This window comes from Podarcis tiliguerta (assembly GCF_965153285.1).
Source record: "Podarcis tiliguerta genome assembly, chromosome: 14".
NCBI classification, from domain to species: Eukaryota; Metazoa; Chordata; class Lepidosauria; order Squamata; family Lacertidae; genus Podarcis; species Podarcis tiliguerta.
Genome location: NC_139547.1, coordinates 1,403,221 through 1,423,587, shown reverse-complemented (window position 1 = coordinate 1,423,587; position 20,367 = coordinate 1,403,221). Strand labels below are relative to the sequence as shown.

The 20,367-nt window shown below is 45.0% G+C and overlaps 1 protein-coding gene across 1 annotated transcript in view; it reads left to right on the top strand.

The window, feature by feature from the left end:
• The window catches only part of THSD4 (thrombospondin type 1 domain containing 4), a 121,729-nt gene that overhangs the window by 92,791 nt on the left and 8,571 nt on the right, over window positions 1–20,367 (top strand). The window contains exons 4-10 of the mRNA XM_083412791.1: window positions 265–361; window positions 966–1,208; window positions 3,708–3,837; window positions 4,897–5,101; window positions 6,315–6,488; window positions 12,842–13,015; window positions 20,021–20,200. Coding sequence (XP_083268917.1) covers window positions 265–361; window positions 966–1,208; window positions 3,708–3,837; window positions 4,897–5,101; window positions 6,315–6,488; window positions 12,842–13,015; window positions 20,021–20,200 — 1,203 coding nt within the window. The remainder of the gene's footprint in view (window positions 1–264; window positions 362–965; window positions 1,209–3,707; window positions 3,838–4,896; window positions 5,102–6,314; window positions 6,489–12,841; window positions 13,016–20,020; window positions 20,201–20,367) is intronic.

Sequence of the window (20,367 nt, the reverse complement as noted above, 5' to 3'; positions counted from 1 at the left end):
GATGGTTTGTAAATGGCTTAAGTATCTATTGTGATGAAGGGTGGTTTAAAAATTGAGAAGGTTGGCTTTCATTTCCATCTCAGCTGCAGAAGAATTCAGGGGTCCCAATGCTCACTTTTTATTTGAGGCCAAGAACTACAAGCCCCCAAGTCTCCTATCTCTGAATCTGGGGTCTGAGCAATGTCTCTAGATTGATATGTTTGCTATGGAGAAGCTTAAGCCCCCTATCTGCCCAGGCACTCATTTGATACGTTTTTGCCTTAGATGATTCATCAGCAGCCCAATCCAGGTATACATTATGAGTACATCATTCCAGGGCCCAATGTCATCAGCCCTCAGGTGCCTCTTCATCGACGGCCAGGTAAGATGACTGTTTTGGGGCACAAGTCAGCAGCTCTGAACCAAACTATATAATAGGGAGTTGGACTAGATGGGCCTTGGGGTCTCTTCTGACTCTCTATGATTCTATGGAACTTCGTTAGTTTAGATATATCTAGTTAAGATCATGCTGTTTTGTTGCAAAAATAGTTGCTGAAGTCCATTGATTTCAATGGGTTCATTCTGCATATGACTCCATTGGGTACAACCCATTATTCAGGACTTCATTGGAACACCCCTCAAATCTCCAAATGCATGAGCAGAGAGATCCCCATTGGTAAATAGCCTTTATATTTATTTTCCCCCAATGCAATGATCCTCTAATTAATGCTCTGTGCAGGAATCATGATACCAGTAAGAGAGCTCATCATTTTTCTGATTTGTGACAAATGAGGTGCCTTGTTCCAAAAGAACCATACAGCCTTTGTATATATGAACAAATGTTGTGTTTTCCTGTTAAAACTCGCTTCTGGACTTGCATAAACATCCCAGCTTGTCATGGGGATTTTGCCTTACTGCATTTGGAATGGCTCGTGGTCGAGAGGAACGACTATTATTTTAAGCAGTTATTGTCTCCATTCCCCCAGGGGAGCCATTCAATGGCCAGTTGGATGTGACAGAGACAGTGAATTATGAGGAGGAGGATTTGCATGGGGAGACAGGCACTCACATGGGGCAGCCTGTGGGGACCTTTCCGGTGATCCAGCCAGGAAGGTTTCCCTCTCATCAGCCAGACAACCAGGTGCCTGCTGGTCAGCCAGCAAGACGCAGCCGAGAGCACAACTGGAAGCAAGTTGGAACGACCGAATGCTCCGCCACGTGTGGGAAAGGTAGGCGGTCTGGAGTGTGTGGACAGTTGACACATATATTCTACCCTGGGGGATCCTGGTCTGCCAAAGGCAAAATACGGAGTACGGGAAGAACTTAGTAACTGTGTTGTCTTTGTCTCTAACCAAGGGAAAAGCAAACATAGCCAGTGTCTGCTTGTAAAGAGCTATAAAGCATGGTGCACACATCAACTCCAAGGCAAAGACAGGATGCATTCATAGAAGGAGGAAATGTCACTTGCAGGAGCAATGGAGAGAAGCAATTTTTTTTAAAAAAATGTAATTTTTATTGGTTTTTGTTTAACATATCATTTTCAACAGAAATTAAACATACTTTTACATCTTATTCAAATTTTTGACTTCCATCAATCCTGTCTGAAAATTTTCCATGTTCATGGGCCCATTTGTGGGGGGAGGAGCAAACTCCACCCTGTTCCAAAAGTTACACCTATCCTGCAAATCCTGCAAGAAGAAAAATGCCTCTGGAAGTGAAATTACTGTAAATTAGCATATGTGATGCTGAAAGCTTTCCCCGTTGAACACACCACTGAATACATTCCATTTTGGCAGAAACTTTCATTCTCATGTCTTTTATGAGAAAACCTGCCTCTTTCCCCTCTTTTCAGCTGCCAAGCAGCCATTAGTGGTAATCGGGACAGCCAAGGTGTTTTATTCCCCCCTGCCCACCCCCCGGCCATGATGAACTCTGCAGCATTTAAGTCCAAGATGAATTAAAACAAAGTGCCTTCAGGGTGTGCTGCTTTGTCAAATCACATCTCTTCATTATGTGGTCATGGACCCAAACAAGATAGAAGTAAAATATTATAACATATAAAATGGGTTGTTAGGAATATTTAAAGCATGTTTAAAACAAGATGTGCAACATGATACCTTAACATATGGAAATTAAGATAGAGCTGAAAAAATAAATAACACAACCAAGTGAAAAATTGTAATGTGTGAGAACAGCCGAAGGACACAGAGAACAAATCCATGGTTTCAATGGCTACTGGCCATGGTTAGGAACATTGGCAGGTGCCTTATACTGAGTCAGAACATTGGTCCATCTAGCTCCATATGGTCTACACTGACTGGCAGTGGCATTCCTGGATTTAAGGCAGGAGTCTCTGCCAATCCCACCTGGAGATGCTGGGGATTGAACCTGGGACCTTCTTTTTGTGAGGCAGATGCTCTACCCCTGAGCTACAGTGGCTGGAAACCACAGAGAGGAGAGGGCTGTAGTGCTCAGCTCTCGCTTGCCAGTTTCCCCAAGCATCTGGGCAGCCACTGTGAGAACAGGAGGCTGGACTAAATGGGCCATTGGCCTGATCCAGCTAAAGGCTCTTCTTAAGTTCTTAATGTTCAGGGCCAGACTTGGAGTCAGGAATGGGTGGAGGCTCCAGCGTCTAAACAGTTTTCCAGTCCATGGTGAAGAGCAGTCCACTTCCAAGCTGGAGCCTTCATGACCTTGGGAAACAGGCACCTGCTGATGTCCCAGGACCTCCCTTGGGATGCTATGGGGCGCTGCTGCACCTTTTCCATTTTGTTCCCCCAAACCTGTGGGAAGTGCTGCAGCCCAGCAGCCTGTGCCCCACAGAAGCCTGACTGACTTAGCTCTTTGCCGAGCAGGCTGGCCTGTTAATGGGACCGCTCTGCTGCAGATTCCTTCTTGCCTCAAGAGAGCTGCGGTCTGGTTATCAAAATACACTTCAGAGTTGGCGCAAGTCCACCCGTGTGTCATATTTTGACTAGGAAGATTATCCAACTTGGTCCAAGTTTTAGCCCTGGAGAAATTGGCAAGACAGAGGTGCCTCTCTGGTTTGAATTCAGAAAGGGATTTATTCCAGGGCTCACAAAGCGAAATTGCAAAAATCCCCTCCTGAGCTTAGGCGGGGGGCGGGGGGCGACGACGATGACGACCATGATCAGCTCTTCGACATGATATAATGGGCAGCCCAATCCTAAGGGTTTAGGAAACATTTCCAAGGCGGAAGAAGCTAATCCCCCTTTGTTCTGTGATTCAATTCCATATGCATTTTGTTTTAGCCACGGGCCATAACAAAGCTGCAGCGCAGTTCAGGACAACAAACTTCGTAAGCAAAATAAAGATTGGCATAGTGATTGAGCTGATAGTCAAGAGCAAAGATCAAGTATGCTTTGCCCAGTGTGAAGGCCATTTACCTTTCCTTTTTGTTTATTTTAATTGGCCAATGAAACCTGATTTAAAAACAAAAAAAGCTGCTGTTAGATGCATAGGGAAGAACTGACTGCTACTCTTGTTTTTTTGCCACCTTTAAGAACATAAGAAGAAGCCGGTGAATTAGGCCAAAGGCTCAACTATGTCAGTCTATTAGTAAATAAATTGTAAAATTGTAGAGTTGAATGGGAACAGAAGTGTCATCTCATCTAGTCCAGGGCAATACAGGAATCTTTCACCCAACATATGACCCTGAGATTTCCCCCCACTGCTTCTTACTTTTCCTTCCTTGCTTTTCACCGCAGGCTCCCAGTATCCCATATTCCTCTGCGTCAACCGAAATAGCCACGAGGAGGTGTCTGAGAGCTACTGTGACACCAGCACCAAGCCCACCCCGGAAGAGGAAGCCTGCAACACCTTCCCATGCCCAGCCTTGTAAGAGAATGATGCTTGTTACTTGTATGGTTAAATCAGGGTTCGTATTACTCTGCTTTCCTTTGGACCACATCAGCGAGGCTGAGAGACTAGTCTTGTCTGGGCAGTCCAGGACCTCCGCACCCACTGCCCAGGCTCTCGGCCCGGGAGGTCATTTGACTTCACCCCCTGTGGTGTGCTCCGTTAACTCTCAAGAAAATGAAACAATCAATAATATTATTTATTTATTTCATAAAATTTATGCAGCACTTGATTTTAAATCATTTTACAAAAAAGATAGGACAATAACATTATCACTTAGAAAATCAACAAGAATAATTTAAGTCCATGTTAAGACTTTCTTAACATCTGAGCAGGTTTGTCTAATCAAAATTGTTTTTAGCAGGCTCTGAAGAGAGTATTGTGAGGGCACCTGCTTGAGATCAAGAGGCAGAGCATTCCAAAGCGTGGCGTTGCCCCACTTAAAGATGCATTTCTTACAAATGTAACACTTGTAACAGTGCCCATTTCACCGATCAAATATAATATATGCTGCTTCACTCCCTGCACATTGATTTGTGCCACATCCGCACATACATTTCAAACACAGTGTGGCACAAGCAAATTTTTATTCGGAAAGTGTGGCCCAGAGAAAAATGTTGGCAAACCCCTGGGCTAGGACAGTGGCTGACTCAAAAACGTTTTCTGTCCAGCACATAGATAGATGGGGTGCTAAACTTTTTTCCCAGCATGAGGGCCACATTCCCTTCTGGGGGCCACATCCTAATGGTGGGTGGGGCCAGAGGCAAAAGTGGGTGGGGCAATGAAGGCAAATATTGTCTTCGTACCGTGGGCTACTTTCTACCCACACTCGAGCACCCCTCATATCCCAGGGAGGGTGTGAAGCAAGGCCAGTGGAGGGTGGAGCTGGGGAAGGCATGGCCTGGGGAGAGTCGCAAGGACCAGACAGAGAGGTATTGAGGGCCACATTTCCCTACCAACACCACCAGGCTTGAGGCTCCCCACCCCGAAACAGATACAGAATGACTCCCATCTCTTCTTCCTTCCTGCATTTCTTAGCTGGGATATCGGCGAGTGGTCGGAATGCAGCAAGACCTGCGGCCTTGGGATGCAGCACCGCCAAGTCCTGTGCCGGCAGATCTATGCCAACCGCACCCTGACGGTCCAGCCACACCGCTGCCACCATCTGGAGAAACCAGAGACCACAAGTACGTGCCAGCTGAAGATCTGCAGCGAATGGCAAATTCGGACAGAATGGACATCGGTAAACAGGAATGATTCAGAGCACAGAACATGCCCCCCAACAGGCTTACCTTTCAGGAGCAGTGGCTGCAGCTGACATTGCACCAGCCCTGATCCTGCAACACTGGGGAACTTCCAGTGTTCTCACTCCATTTGTGGAAGGGCTCCTTTCACAACTCTCCTTCCTCAACCAGAACGTCCTTCCATTCATGGAACCAAAACACTGGATGTCACCCATAACGTGGAAGTTGTCCGAATGTTTTACGAAAGGGCAGGTAGAAGAGGCTAGCAGGAAAGCCGCTCCTGTGAGCTTGGGGAACGTGGATGCCCTTTAAGGGGAAAAGTATATAACTGAAAGCAGTGGATAGCCTTTTCTCAACCTGAGGGCCACATTGCACACCCTTCTCTGCCCTCCATGCAGGAAAACAAGAAGCATTAAGAGAGTTCAAGGACATATTGGAGCCTGGCAGAAACCCTCCTGGAAGCGGCAAAGCAGGGCCAGGGAAGAGTCCTGAGGGTTAAATAGAAAGGTTGGGGGGGGCTGCCTTTGGCCCTCTGGCCTAAGGTTCCCCATCCCTGCCTTCAGCCTGATCCATCAGGGCTTTTCTTATGTTCTCGTCAGCACCTGCTCCTTCTTGCTGAGACCATTGGAAATGCTGATGGTGAGGTTCGGGACCATGTACTGTGGCCCTCTAAACTTCCTCATCTTCCAAGTGGGATGGAGTAGAGACTTTCAACAACAAAATCTCGGGCCATTTGTTGGATAGCTCCAAATGTTAGATTAGTGTTCACAATTTAAAATATGCTTCAACTGTAAAACATAATCTGTATTCCATCCAATTTGCAACAATGACATAATAGAAAATAGTATTTTAGTCCTGGATATTTATTTGCCTGGCAGGGCAGGTTTATACAATCACTGCCACAGCCATCAATTCCTTATTTCATTGCAATGCAGTAAAAGAGCCCTGCAAGCGTGTGCACGCACACACACACACACACACACACAACTTTATTACGATCACAGACCAGCATAAGAGGAACATATGAATAACAAACTGATTTTTATCAAAACCTCAGCAAAACTCTGTTTTATTTTTGGTCATTTTTAATTGAATTGTACTTCTTTCTTTTGGAGGAAGGGCAGGGTGCAAAGGAAGTGAAATGCAATCCAAATGAATAAATGCATGCAATCCCTGTGTGCCTGCCCGACCCAGAGATCTTTCTTGTTTTAGTGCTCAGTGCCATGTGGAGTGGGTCAGAAGACACGAGATGTGAAGTGTGTCAGCAATCTTGGAGATGTCGTTGATGATGAAGAATGTAACATGAAACTGCGCCCAAACGATATCGAGAACTGTGACATGGGGCCTTGCGCAAAGAGCTGGTTTCTCACAGAATGGAGCGACCGGGTAAGGCTTGTAATGGTCATCTTCCAGCTCAAGCTTAGTGGCGAGGCAAATATTTTGCATGCATCATTTCACTGGATAAAGATCTGAAACTCTGGAGTATGTTTTCTGTCCTAATGCTTTAATGCTCAAATCAGTACATCACCTCAGCAAAATGGGGTTCAGAGACCGAACAGATGCTAAGCAAGTGAGGATGTTGTTCCAACAGACTGTGCACCTCCCCCTTGGGTCCCATTGTGTGGTAACAGGAGAGGCAGAATTTGAGCATGGAAAAGGGGGGGGGGAGGCAAAAGTGAGCACTGAACTTGTTCTGAGACGATGGGCCAGGAGTGGTCTCTGGCAGTGCTAGAGGGAGCACTGGGATCCGAGGCAAGGCTGGCATGGAGCCAGATGTGAGGTGTAAGAGGGTCCCCCACTGGGACCCTCCCTGGAATCTGGCTCCTTATCTGTCACTCCCTTCTGGGGGGACTGCTCTCTCCCTCAGGGCCCCAGCACACCCTCTCCCAACCTTCTGGGTGTTGGGATACTGCCAGGGAGACAAAGTCCATCATGACTCCACGTCGTCTCTGGACGTCCATTGATCTCCCGTAGACACGCAGTATCAGCAATTAGCGACACGAGCTCCAGAAATAGCTTGCCACATTCCAGAGCCGTGCACGCTCTATCAGCAGATAATGCACACAGCGAAAGATGCACTCAGGAGAGCATTATTTACAAGTTTATTTCTGCGTTGATCAGAACAAAGAAAAACATGACTGCCTGCTTCAGTGTTCCGGCAGAGAGAGAAACGAAAGCAAAGACACAACAGAAGCATCCTGTGAAACAGGAAATGCGCAGGCTGTGACACAAACATCCTGCTCCCTTTTAAGGTGGAACAGAAATATCCTAACATCCTCCCCCTTTCCGTGTAACCTGTAGTACCTGTGGTTCAACCCAATTGCAACCTCTGTACATAAACCTTAAGTTGTTCTCTGTTAACAATCTTAGACAATAGATCAGCAGGAATTTCATTTCCTGCCATGTAGGACACCCGAATGAGTCCTTTCTGAATACACTCTCTTGCACGATGTAGCTTAATCTGCAAATACTTGGTTCTTTGCTTGCAACTCTCTGAGTTCAGCAAAGCCAAACAGGATCTATTGTCTTGATACACTTGTATAGGACATTTCACAGAAACTCTGATGTCCTCAAACAGTTGCATCAACCATTCACAATCCATGCGTGAAAATGACAAAGCATTGAGTTCTGCTTCACAGGAACTTAGGCTTACTGTCATCTGCTTCTTGCACAGCCAGTCAAACAGACAGTGGTTGTACATGTAGCATACTCCAGAAGTGCTTGTACCATCCATGGTGTCAAAAAAAACCTTCCAAAACTTGCATCTGCAAAGATTTCAAGACCTCCAGTCTTCTGACTGGTGAACCTCAGCCTGTAGTGCAAAGTCCCTTTCAAATAGCGGGCTATGCGCTTCAGAGCTTTCCAGTCCTGAACAGTAGGATTATTAGCATGTCTGCTAAGCAGGTTAGTGCTTACAGCTATGTCAGGTCTTGAGCATCTAGCAATGAAATTCAACTTGCCTAGAATGCATCTGTACAGCGTAGTGTCAGAAAACGCTTCAGCAGTACTATCTACCTGGTAACCTGTCACCATCGGTGTGTCTGCTGGGTTTGCATCAACCAAATTCAACCAGCAATTTTCTGTGTTTGGTGTACCAGAAAATTACCTGCTCGGTCCCTCTCCACCTGAAGAAAGATAGTTAGATACCTCACCAAGATCCTTCATGTCAAAGTGCTCCTTCAGCTGAGCTAGGGTGCTTTGGTACAAAGCCTGATCCTTCCAAAACATCAGAAGATCATCAACAAAACAAACAATACAGTTTGTTTTGCCCCTCCTCCTTGACAAACACACATGGATCAGCCTTGCCCTGGTGAAAACCTAGAGAAAGCAACGTCTCAGTGAGTTTTGTGTTCCAACACCTGGCACTCTGCTTGAGACCATATAAGGATTTCCGCAGTTTACAGACCATTCCCTTCTGTATCTGCATTCCAGACTGTGGGTCCCCTCTCCACAGTCGGCAGCGGGCAGCTGCCCCACCCTGTGTCTGGGTCTGACCCGCCCCTCCACTATGTCTTTTCAAGACACATCTCTTTGGGACTCATGACACCCAGGTTCGAACCTTGACACCCCCAGTTTAGAAAGAAAAGCAGGCAGCAGGTGAGGGGAACACCTCAGCCACAGGCCCTAGAGAACTGCCTCCAGCCGGTGTAGGCCAGGAATGGCCTCTGGATGTTTCTGGCGTCACCCTTGTCCATTGGCCATTCTGTCTGCGGCTGGCAGGAGTTGGCATCTGTTCTGCTGTATAGCCACAGGTGAGTCTGTCCTGGCACAGGCTAGCTGGACCTGGAATAAGATGGCTTCCTCCTAGGCACCAAGAGGCCTCTGCAGTGCACCAGCTCTGGGGGTGGGGATTACACTGTGATTGCACCAGGTTGCACACGGGGATCTGATGAGTAGGTCTCCTGTCTGTGGGGGAGAAGGGAAGGAACTGGGTCTTTTCTCTTTTTTTAAAGTCTTCCACTCCAATCCTTTTATGACGATTCTTACCTCTTTCCCGGCAGCTGTGGAGCCTGCCAGAATCTCCCTGCTCCTCAAAGCTTGTTTGTCAGGGCAAAGGCTCAAAGGATCTTCTTGTAATAGAGACCCGTTTTTAATTTATAATCACAAAGTATTTTTGAGTGTGTTTGCTTATTTTCTTTTACACAGAGATGAACGTCTCTTTAGAAATTTATTGGAGCGATATCTCATGTGCATAAAAGAAAAAGAATTATTCTCCAAGACAGCGAAATATAAATAAACTGACTAAAGCGTTCTGGATTAGATCCAGGATTGGTGCAAATCCACCCGGTTGAACATACAGATCAGCTACGAGTTCATTTTCCTTTCTCCCCTCCCACTGAATGTACTATTTGTTCCCACACAAGTTTAAAAATATGTCTTTATTTATTTATTTTTATGCTGGAGAATGCTTTTAGAACATTTTTTGCTGAATGCCCAAAGGATAGGTTGTGAATATTGTATAGTTTTTTAAAGAAAGAATTATTGCATTAATTTATGTTGCAGCAAAGAAATGGAAGAACTAGGTGCCTTTATGTGTGTATGGCAGTGGGGTGAGATCTGTTTTTATGCAATGCAAGCTTTTATGTACAGCAAGAGAAACACTGGGTGCATTCTTCATATTAACCATTTCCAAATGTTTGCTACTCTGTTGTGCACAATTCACCAGCTGTTCTCTCATTATTACCTTTGGAGTTTGGATTTTAAGGTGACTTCTTTCAAACACACGTACCCACAGAAATATGATTGCCTTACAGTCAAGGTCCCATGGGAGATCCATGATCAAAACTCCTTTAAAAGCAGCTGTGTGTTTGCTCTCTCTCTCTCTCTCTCTCTGTGTGTGTGTGTGTGTGTGAGAGAGAGAGAGAGAGAGAGAGAGAGAGATTTGGATCAGGGCCTCAGTACTTGAGAAGAAAGACGTTCACCCCTTTGTGCTGTTTCTTTATTTGAAATCACCCAATAAACCTGCTGTGAGTCTCAGAAGGTAGAAAGGTAGGTGACATTATGGATTGTGCGCAAACATACCACTGGCATCTTCACAGCACCATTTCAGTGTGGCTTTCAGGCTGCTGGTGGTTGTGGGAAAGTAATGGCAGCCAGTAGCCACTGGTAAAAACTCAGTATGGACACAATTGTCAATTTTGGTTCTTCTCAGTTTCTCACCCCCCCCCCCCGCCCTGGCAGTTCTTCCCATTTGCACATCACTTTGTGATTATTTTTAAGTCTTTATTAGATGGCACAATTTCTCCTACTATACATACTTTTGCAAGCCCCTTTTCCAAATAGTCATTGTATTTTCTTCTTACGCACGCTCTCCCCTAATATATACACCTTCTTTCTTGTACAAATTTTTTGTTGCACAACTTTACAAGAAAATTCAGTTGTCTATGTGTTTTAGGGATGGCTCTGATTTGTGCCTTGCTTTGGGAAGTGCAAAGTAGGTAGGTGCACATTAGCTCAGATGGCCCAGTGGTTAGAGTGGCAGCACCAAGGTTGCAGGTTCGATCCCTATTCCTGCATTGCCGGGGGTTGGACTGGATGATCCTCAGGGTCCCTTCCAACTCTATGATTCTATGAGATGTGAACTGAATGAAATCCCGCCCTACCCCCACTGTAAGAGAGTTCCCTGTTGCTGTACAACTACAAGTGGTGTTGCTCCCACCATTTCAAGCCTAGGAACTTTTAGCACAGCAGTTGCTAAAACCCAGACTGCACACTTGCTGCCCACATGGAGTAATGATGAGCACACCCACTGGATGCTCTGTGCTCTGGATTCCCTCAAGGACAGGAGCAGGGGAACCATCCATGCTGCCCTGAACTCTTTGAAAGAAAAGAGGGGGCAAAAGTGTCAGAAAAAATATGCATATACACCATGCATTTAAACAAATTTGAGACACCCCCCCCATTCAAAGAATCCTGAGAACTGTAGTTTACCCCTCACAGAGCTACGATTCCCAGCACCCTTAACAAATTATAGCTCCTAGGGTTCTTTGGAGGCAGAAGCGTGTTTTAAGTGTGTGGTGTGTATGCAACTGACTTCCCTCTGGCTCCGCCCCTTGTGACTTAGGGTGTTCTTAAAGAGCCAGCCCTCTGGCCTGAAAACTCCCACTCTGCTCTCCAGCCTCTTCCATGGTGTACTCCCTGAGCTGGCTGGCTCCTGCAGTGGTAGGGTTGCCATATTTCTAAAAGTGAAAATCCGGACACAAAAGTTCTTGAGGTTTTTGGGCAAAGTTGTTGAGCCAAATACTGAATACCAGATGTATGGTGACCCTATGCAGTGGACCCTCTGTGAAGACACCCATGAGCATCCAGGAGGTTCTTCTTAGGGGGCTCATGTTTCTCAGGCTCCATTGTTTCATGATCTCCAGCAACAAGCTCAGAGTGTGACACCTGCCCTGGCCGTCCACAGCAGGAAAGTCTGCAGCCAGAGGCTCTTGAGTCTGAACCCATGGCTGAACCCATGGCTGGCCTACACAAGCCTCTTTGGTCTGAGCCAGCAAGGCTCCTCTGCTGCTTTTATGATGTCACCCAGATGTTTTCAAGAAGCTTAAGCATGCTGTTGGGTGTCTGGTTTTTGCAGAGAAATGTCTTTGTTTTAATTTTAAAAGATGGAAATAAAGCTCAAGAGCCCAACAATATCCTGGCTCCAAGTCTGCTGCTGAAGCCCTTTAATATCCTTTGCAAGCAGTTAATCTGCGCTGAAATCTCACAGCACAGAGTGGGGCAAGTCGGTATCTTCTTAGTTGGCATCTAATTTGAAATGTGATCCGTTTGTTCAGCTTACTTAGAACAGAACTCAGTTTCTGGAGAACCTCAACAAGTAATATGGCTAGCTGAGTGTGCTGAAAGCACCAGAAGGAAATTGAAATACTTTGTGGACATGGAATGTTAATGACCCAAAATGGTACCACCAGGCTGTGAGTGTTTTGTGGGAGGAATTCAAACAAATACCAAGAAATTTAAATTAAAGTGGATTAAAATGCTCTGTCACCCCCTAGCATAACAAATCAATGGTGTTTTTTTTTAAAGGAACACACTTTGTGTGCACAATAAGTGAATGATTAGCAGAAAGATGTATAGACACTCTGCCAGCAAATTAGGATTTATACTGGATGGAAGGCTCATTGAATATAAGAAGAGCCTGCTGGATCAGGCCTCTGTGTGTGGGTGTGTGGGTGTGAAAGAAAGAGAGAGACAGACAGACAGACAGAGACTTTCTGCTTTGGCTGTTCACAGCACCACCAATTCACCAAAGGGATTGTGGTCCTCAGTCCCAAAAGTTTGCATATCTCTTTCCAACAGAATAGGCTGCATGAGTACTATAACACTGTCTAGGGTATTACTCTCAAGTATTTTTGATGGAAACCTCAATTCACCATATTATGCTATCTTGCATAGAATTTAGCACCCTGTCAATTTTTACTTATCTTCATCATCATTATCTAGAGCAGATTTCTAAGCTTCATGAATAAGTGGCAGGAGACAGATGACACCTTGGAAACATCTCCCTGTCTTCTCTCTCTCTTTCCATTTTGCCCTTTCCCCTCTTCCAAAGCAAGATTCCTCTTTGAATATATATTCTGATTGCAGAATGTGGATTTCCTGCTGTCAGAACCTGATCTGGATTTGTGTACCTTCTTGTGCCAGAGAGCCCTTGAGTCACCTTCCAAGCATTTCACAACTGCTTTCACTAAAGCAGCAGTTGGGCTAACGGATGTCTTTGTTGTCTCCCACGATGACAGTGCTCAGCCGAATGTGGCTCTGGTGTCCGGACACGCTCCGTCATATGCATGACCAACCACATCAGCAGTTTACCACTGGAGGGCTGCGGACACAACAGACCAGCAGAGACCACACCCTGTGACAATGGGCCATGTTTGGGGAAAGTGGAATGGTTTGCTGGAAGCTGGAGCCAGGTACTGTTCATCTTCAAAATGTTTGGGGGAAGATCCAGCAAAAATTAAGAAAAACGGAGTTCAGGCGAGTTAATTATGTGGCTCTTTTTCATTAATTTACTTTATTATATTTATTGGTCTTTTTGGGAAAATACTTTTAGCAATCATCACATTTCAGAATGTTTGGGTTTATTATTATTATCATTATCATTATTATTCCTGAAGAATTATCCTTTGTTGGCTCCATATGTTCTCAATGTCTTTTTACCCTACACAATTCCATTAAGAGATCTGAATGGTGTTTCTTTCTCTCTCTGCTACTATGGTTGTATTCCTTCTGGCCACTTTCCCTCAACCAGTTAAACTGGAGAGAAACAGGTGCTGATGGATCAATTAGGGATCTGTCCTTCTCCCTAATTATTTGGCCATTTCTTCATAACGGTTAGCTAGCGATGGAAGAGCTGAGCCCAACACTCCTTGGCTGATCCATACCTGACTTGACAAACTAAGCTAATCCCCCAAGACACCAAACCCCAAACGAAAACCAGAAGAGATCACTCAGACCAAACTGGATTCTGATATCACTGGGAATGTGTTAGGACCTGCGGTGGGTCCCTGCACCCCTCCTCCTATGCCAGTGCCTGGGAGCTGAGTGTTCAGTGCTGAAGGGGAGCCACTGTGCCATGCAGGCCTGGCAGCACCCACTGTTGCCTCCCAAGGTAAGGTGCTGGCCTCACATTCACCTGTTAAGGCTGGGGGGAATCCTCTTCCCAGGCCCCTGTGGGGCAGTGTGAGGAGACACCTCTCTTTCAACTCAGAGACCAGGGGGCAGCAGTGGCTGCCCAGAGGATTCCCAAGGAGAGGGGAGAGGAGGGAGGTTGAGGGAACACTCTACAAGGGATGGTGCTTGAAAAGGTGGTGAGGAGCTGCAGGCAAGGGGTGACATAACTGGGCTCCTGAGCTCTACAGGGGTGCCGCAGAAAGATTGTAGTTGGTCAAGGGAGCAATGGGTTCAAAAATGTTGAAAAACTGTGCCCTATGTGTCTCCCACTCCCAGAGTGTGTGCTGTTCTGGGAGTTCTCCAGGGAGGAGTAGGGGAAGCCCATTGTGCTAGCAGGACTTGTGCTGGCTCCAGATGGCTCCCAATGCAGTCACTGTTTAGTTGAATCCAGCCCTTGATTTATTATCCACCCTTCATGCTAATGTCCCAGGGTGGGTCACAACATGCTTTTGAATTAGTATATGAGGAGCAAGGTTGGTGTTTCCTGTGCAAAGGACTAGGCTTTTGTGTATGTCCCTGCATTCTAATTTGTTGATTCTATTATGGCAGTTAAGTACTGATAGGGCATGCCTAGTTGGTGGTTTAAAAACCCGCCAAAGAACTGTGCAAAACAAGTCAAGTAATCGTAAATCTGTTTGTGCAATTTTCTGGATTTGTGCAAATCTGAGAGGTCAAAAGAATATATGTGTGTGGCTAAGCTCCTGACTCACCCTTACTAGCACACTGGAAAAGAAAATGAAAGCAACTAAATTCTCAGCACACATTTTTTCAGATTGCTGCTCAATATATCTACTGTAGAAATGTCTAACGGTGATTGCTTGGGCAGTTTTCTGGTTTTGTGTAAATCTGAAGGATGAAAGAAAGGGAATTCCTGAAGCACACCAGAAATAGTTACAAGCAAAAGTGATAATTCAGGTAATGAGTTAGTGGGCAAGGGAAGAGAAGCAGCAGAAAGTGACAGTGGATCCACCCACCCCAAAACGCTAAAACAAATAGTCTGCAACCCCCAAGGAAAACAGTTTCGAGCCTAATTTTCTCCAATTTATTGGATTATCCCTTTATCAGGTAAAACCAAATTTACAAGGGGAAAGGATTGAAATTGATGTGGTTTGAGGGTCACATCATGTGGACTACTGTCAGGGAGAATTTGGAGGAGCAAGTGACAGAAGAGGCGGAGCAGGGGCTCGGGGATGCTGCAGAGCCCTTCAACCACCCAGAGGCTCCAGAAGGGAGCTCAGACTCTGGAAGGGAGGGGGCTTTCAAATCAGCACAGACAAGGAGGGAAATAAACTAAGGATCAAAGATGTCTCACGCAATTCCCACACCTTGTTGGTGCGGGAATTGAAGGAAGCCACTCCCCGAATCTGACTCAATGGGTTCGGATGCATAATCCTGAACTGTAGCTGTTTCTTGTACATATGTAATAAAGACTGTAAATATCAAGCCGACTGTGCCGGGGTGTTAATGCGAAGGGGAGACACCACCTTTACAACTACACAAATTAAATGGGAATGCAAACTCTGGTGTGGACAAGCCATTACTCTCAGTGGAGTTTGGTTTAGCCTCAGCACTGGAAAGGCCTAAGGCCCGGGGGTCAGATCTGGCCCAATCGTCTTCTAAATATGGCCTGTGGACGGTCCAGGAATCAGCATGTTTTTTACATGAGTAGAATGTGTCCTTTTATTTAAAATGCAACTCTGGGTTATTTGTGGGGCATAGGAATTTGTTCATTCCCCCCTCCCAAAAAATATAGTCCTGCCCCCCCCCCAATGTCTGAGGGACAGTGGACCAGCCCCCTGCTGAAAAAGTTTGCTGATCGCTGGCCTATATCTCTGACTTTGATGATCAGAATTCTATCGTTTTTTTCATAATTGACTCCCTGATATGGCTGATCATGCCAATAAACTGCTTAGTCTCACAAAATGCACAATAAAGCTTTTAGGACTTCAAGGCTTTCTGCAATAGAACTGGCCCCCTTTTTAATCCTCCATGCCCTCTGCCTCCTCTCTTAACACATACTGTCGGAAAAAGATCTAAATTAGATTAGTGGTGAGCTATGTAAACAAAAGCAACTTAAAGTAATAAAAATGCCAGCCGAGAATTTCACAGAATTCCAAGCTATGGAATCATAATGAAATGCAGCATTCGCTCAACACACTCAGACTCTCTCTCTCTCAGGACAAAAGCTGATGCAACTTGAAAGCCCCTCTCAAACATTTACAATCAGCATCTTACAGCTTTGTTTCATATTGGGGCACTGTTAGAGTGCATCTGCTTAATAGTCCTGGAAAAGCACCCAATCCTTGTTCTTCTTGCATAGACATCTTCCCCCATCCCAGCATAGACCTTTGAATGGTGGACCAGCTCCAAGTTTCTGTTATGTTAACTGGCATCCCAAGAGTTAATTGCCTCTGGGACCAGCAATTTACAATGCTGTTAACAGGAATTATGTCTTGAACTCCGGAGCACCCACAGAGAGTTTATCCATAAATCTACCATATTGCTTCAGGCTTCTAATTTATTTCTCTAAAGTAATAAATTCTTCAGGAATATGCAGCCACGGACATTTTAAAACCCATAATATTTTAATTCTCCACTGGTCAGCTACAATATATAATATAGTGTAAAAAAATAAATATGTGTTGAAGATTGATTTGTGGTGAAAATGGTGCTTGCACCATTCAGACCGTCTGATTTGTAGTCATGTTTAGAGCAGATTATCAGTGTCTCTTCCAAATCGGTTTCATTATGAACCTCTGGCAGTTTCCAAACATGCTTGCTAAAACGTTATTCCATCATTTCTATGCTTCATATCTGCCATCTAGAGCGGCCACCCAAATTTCTATTGAAAATGATGTTTCAAGGAAATTTGGGCAACCTCTGAATTCTGGGAGATTCCAGACAAAAGGAAACCCTGTTTTGCACCATAGTTAAAGGATGGGGGGGGGGGTGGAGACCACCAGTCTGGGAGGCTTTAAAGGGGGATTAGACAAATGAATGGAGGGGGGTAAAGGGATCAAGGGCAGCATGTATTTGAATGCCTGTTGGGGATCTCAAGTAGGAAAGAGCAGTTGCGCTTGTGGGCTTTACCTAGTCACCACTGTGAGGACAAGATGTGGGACTACATGGATCATTCATCTGATCCAAGAAAGATCTTAAGTTTTCATGTTAATTTAATACTTTAATGTTGTTTCACATGTTATAACTTGCCCTGGCATGTTAGGGTGAAGGGGAGGTAGTATATAGTAGTAGTAGTAATGGGAGGGGGGAGGGGGAGGGGGGAGGAGGATTAGAACATCCCACCCACCAAAGGAGGCCATAGATAATTCAAAGCCAAAGGCCTGGCAGGAAAGAATTGAAGTAAAAAACAGTTCAGAAGTCTTGACATTCACAGGAACATGGTGGTTCCTGCAAACACACACCTCAGGTATCAAAGGCCTGGGTGAGGACATGCCTCTTTGCCATATAGTCCTCCCCTCTTGGGAAGCAGCGGTCAAGTTTTTGCTCTCTTCTGTTTGAGGGGCTTTCCAGGCATTTGAAGTCTCCCTGGGCCAATTTAAAAGTGGTTACTTGGGGCTGGTTAAGTATCCTGTGCTTTTCATATCTACCAGAAGTAAAAACAAGGCTCCCCCTTCTTCTTCTTCTTCTTCTTTTTAAGTAAATTGTGCTAAGCGTGTTTTGGTATTTTTAAAGCCTTTTTCAAGTGACATGGAAACCAATATAGCACTGGATTTCTTTCCTGAAGACCTTTTCCAAAAAGTGCCAGGTACTGTATTGTGTATTTAACCTTTAAAGATTCAGTCGAGGGCTACCTGGGCCAAAAGTTGTTTCTGAACTGGGCCCAAGCCCCCTCCCTCAGGAGCAGGCTATGGAGATGAAAAGGAAACCCTGGTGGCATCTAACTTCCCCCATATCAAACAGAATGGGAAAGGGGGGCGGGGAGCAAGCCAAGCCGAATTCTCACCTCAAATGCTGGAGGCAGAACAAAAAAGTTAAGCCCAACAGGGTCGGTTTCACCATTCCTCACCTCCAATAAATGCACCACTTTCTCAGGAGAACAGTGCACCATTGAGGAGACTCCCGGACACCCCCTCCCCCCCAGGCCTAATTTAGTTAGACTGCAATCCAGCTGCCCCAACCGCTGCCGTGGGACTTTGCCAAGGGGCAGAGCTCACAGTGGCCACAGCGAAAGGTGAGGGTGGCAGGGAAATTCAAGGCTGGCACAGCAGTCACGCCTGGAGAAGGCCCAATGCCATTGCCTGATGGCAGTGAGCCCAGCTTGGAATCCAGTTGATCCCTGGCTGCCTCAGCCCCCACCCACACTCAGAATGCCCCATTTCAGGGCTTTCCTCAGAGCTCTGCCAGCAAAGAACTAATAATAATAATAATAATAATAATAATAATAATAATAATAATAATAATGTAAACTGCTTAAAGCCCAAATTGACTTCTCAGTAATACTATAGTGAATTCACAAATTATACAAGCATTGAAATATAACCAACCATACTATTAAAAATGCAATTAATATAATCCCATTAAATCTGGAGACAGGTTGAGACAGCAAAGTCTATTACAGGGCAAAAAAAGTTGTTGGGAGGTAATATTTTGATAAGGAATGTGCCCATGGGGAAAAGAAACATAATCAGTCCTCACTGACTGCAGCTTTAGACAACTGCTTGGGGATTCATTGCTTAAGTAAACAAACAAACAAACAAACAAACAAACAAACAAAGTCTCATGCAATTGACTGCAAATGTGTAGTTTGACCCTTCATGTATCCCCATCATCTTAAAGTGGAACGAGACATTTCTGTGGTGCAAGAAGAGTCCTGCCCTATTTGCCTTAATCTCATGAACTGATATAGCTGCTTTGCTAAATGGAACAGTTATTAAACCTGAAAGATGGAGTCTCCTGTCTGTTTTGCTTGCTGGGCAAAACCAATTAATCTTTCTGATTCAAGTCAAATAATTGCAGCATTATCTGTCTCTGGGAACAAAGATGTGACAAATATCAAGTGTAAATACCAAAGGCCAGCTGTTGCGCTCTCTCTCTCTCTCACACACACACAGGAACACACAGGAACAAACAAAAAAATACAGACAAGTTCTGGCAATATCCATCAGCAACCACTATAATAAATAATAATAATAATAATACCCCACCCATCTGCCACTCTGGGCAGCTTCCAACACATATAAAAACATAATGCAATGTCCAACATAAAACACTTCTTGATACAGGGCTGCCTTCAGATGTCTTCTAAAAGTTCTGAGTTCTGTTTAGAATTTGCTAACGGCTGCAAAAATATGGTGAAAATATGGTGAAAAAAATATGGTGAAAAAAAGGTTATATTTTGTGCTCTCTTTATTGAGGGGGGGAGAGAAAAGCTAGTTCACTTATGGAGATACGGTGAAATATCTTAATTCATAAAATTTGCGTATTTAAAACGGTAAGCAACCAACTGAGACGGGGTGGGGTGGGGGTGGGACTTTTTATATAAGCTACCTCCATTACATTTACTGCAATACACTCTTTGTGGGGCTTCCCTTGCACCTATCCTGAATCTGTGGTTAGTGCAGAATACTGCAACACGATTGCTGGCATATATAACACCTGTGCTCAGAGATCTTCACTGGTTGCCCATTATATATATATAAAGTCATTAACAACTTGGGACCCGTTTTCCTGCAAGAATACCTCTTATGCCATATATGCCCACTCAACCACTTTGATCAATGGCACTGGCCCTGTTCCAGGTGCCCCATAATGCCTGTTCAACATCTGTAAGAAATGGATCTTTGACGTTTGGCAGCACCTGCACTCTGGGACGCGGAGCCTCTTCACGCCAGGCAGGGCCTTCACGGCACTCTTTCCAGCGCCTGCTGAAGACAGTTTTGTGTAGACGAGCCCCTCCAGACATGTAGAGTGTTGATGTATCGTCTAATCTGTTTTTAGTTTATTGCTGAATTTACCTTTTGAACTCGTTAAAGATTTGTTTTTATCTGCTTTTACTGATAACCTTATTATTTTATTCTGTCTGTAAACCTCCTCTTTGCTTCATAAAACTTATAAACCACTTGGTTGCAGGAAACCTCAGAGTGGTTTCCAAACAGAATAGAAAAATGTGACTATTTATAAAAAAATATAAAATTAAACAATCAACAAAAAAGACAGTCTAAAGTTTATGAAGTAAACATATGAGTATGTATCTCCACCTCTGTTTTCTGTTTGCTTATGTATAGTGCTCCATTGAATGTGGCCGTGGAACTCAGCAGAGAGAAGTGATTTGTATCCGAAAAACGGAAAGCAGCTTTGACATGCTGAGCCCTGAGGAGTGCTCATTTCTGGAGACACCTCCCAGCCAGCAGACCTGCTACCTCAAGCCTTGCGGCGCTAAATGGTTTAGCACCGAATGGAGCACGGTAAGTACTTGGCTGCGTTTGGTTGATTCCTCTGCCCAAAACACAAATGCTCAGCTGACGTCTGTTCCTATGGCCAGCCCTGGAGAGGTTAAGCAGAGCCAAAGGCCCTCCTAGTCCAGCCTCCTCTTCTCCTAGTGGCCAACCAGAGGTGTGTGGGAAGCCCACAA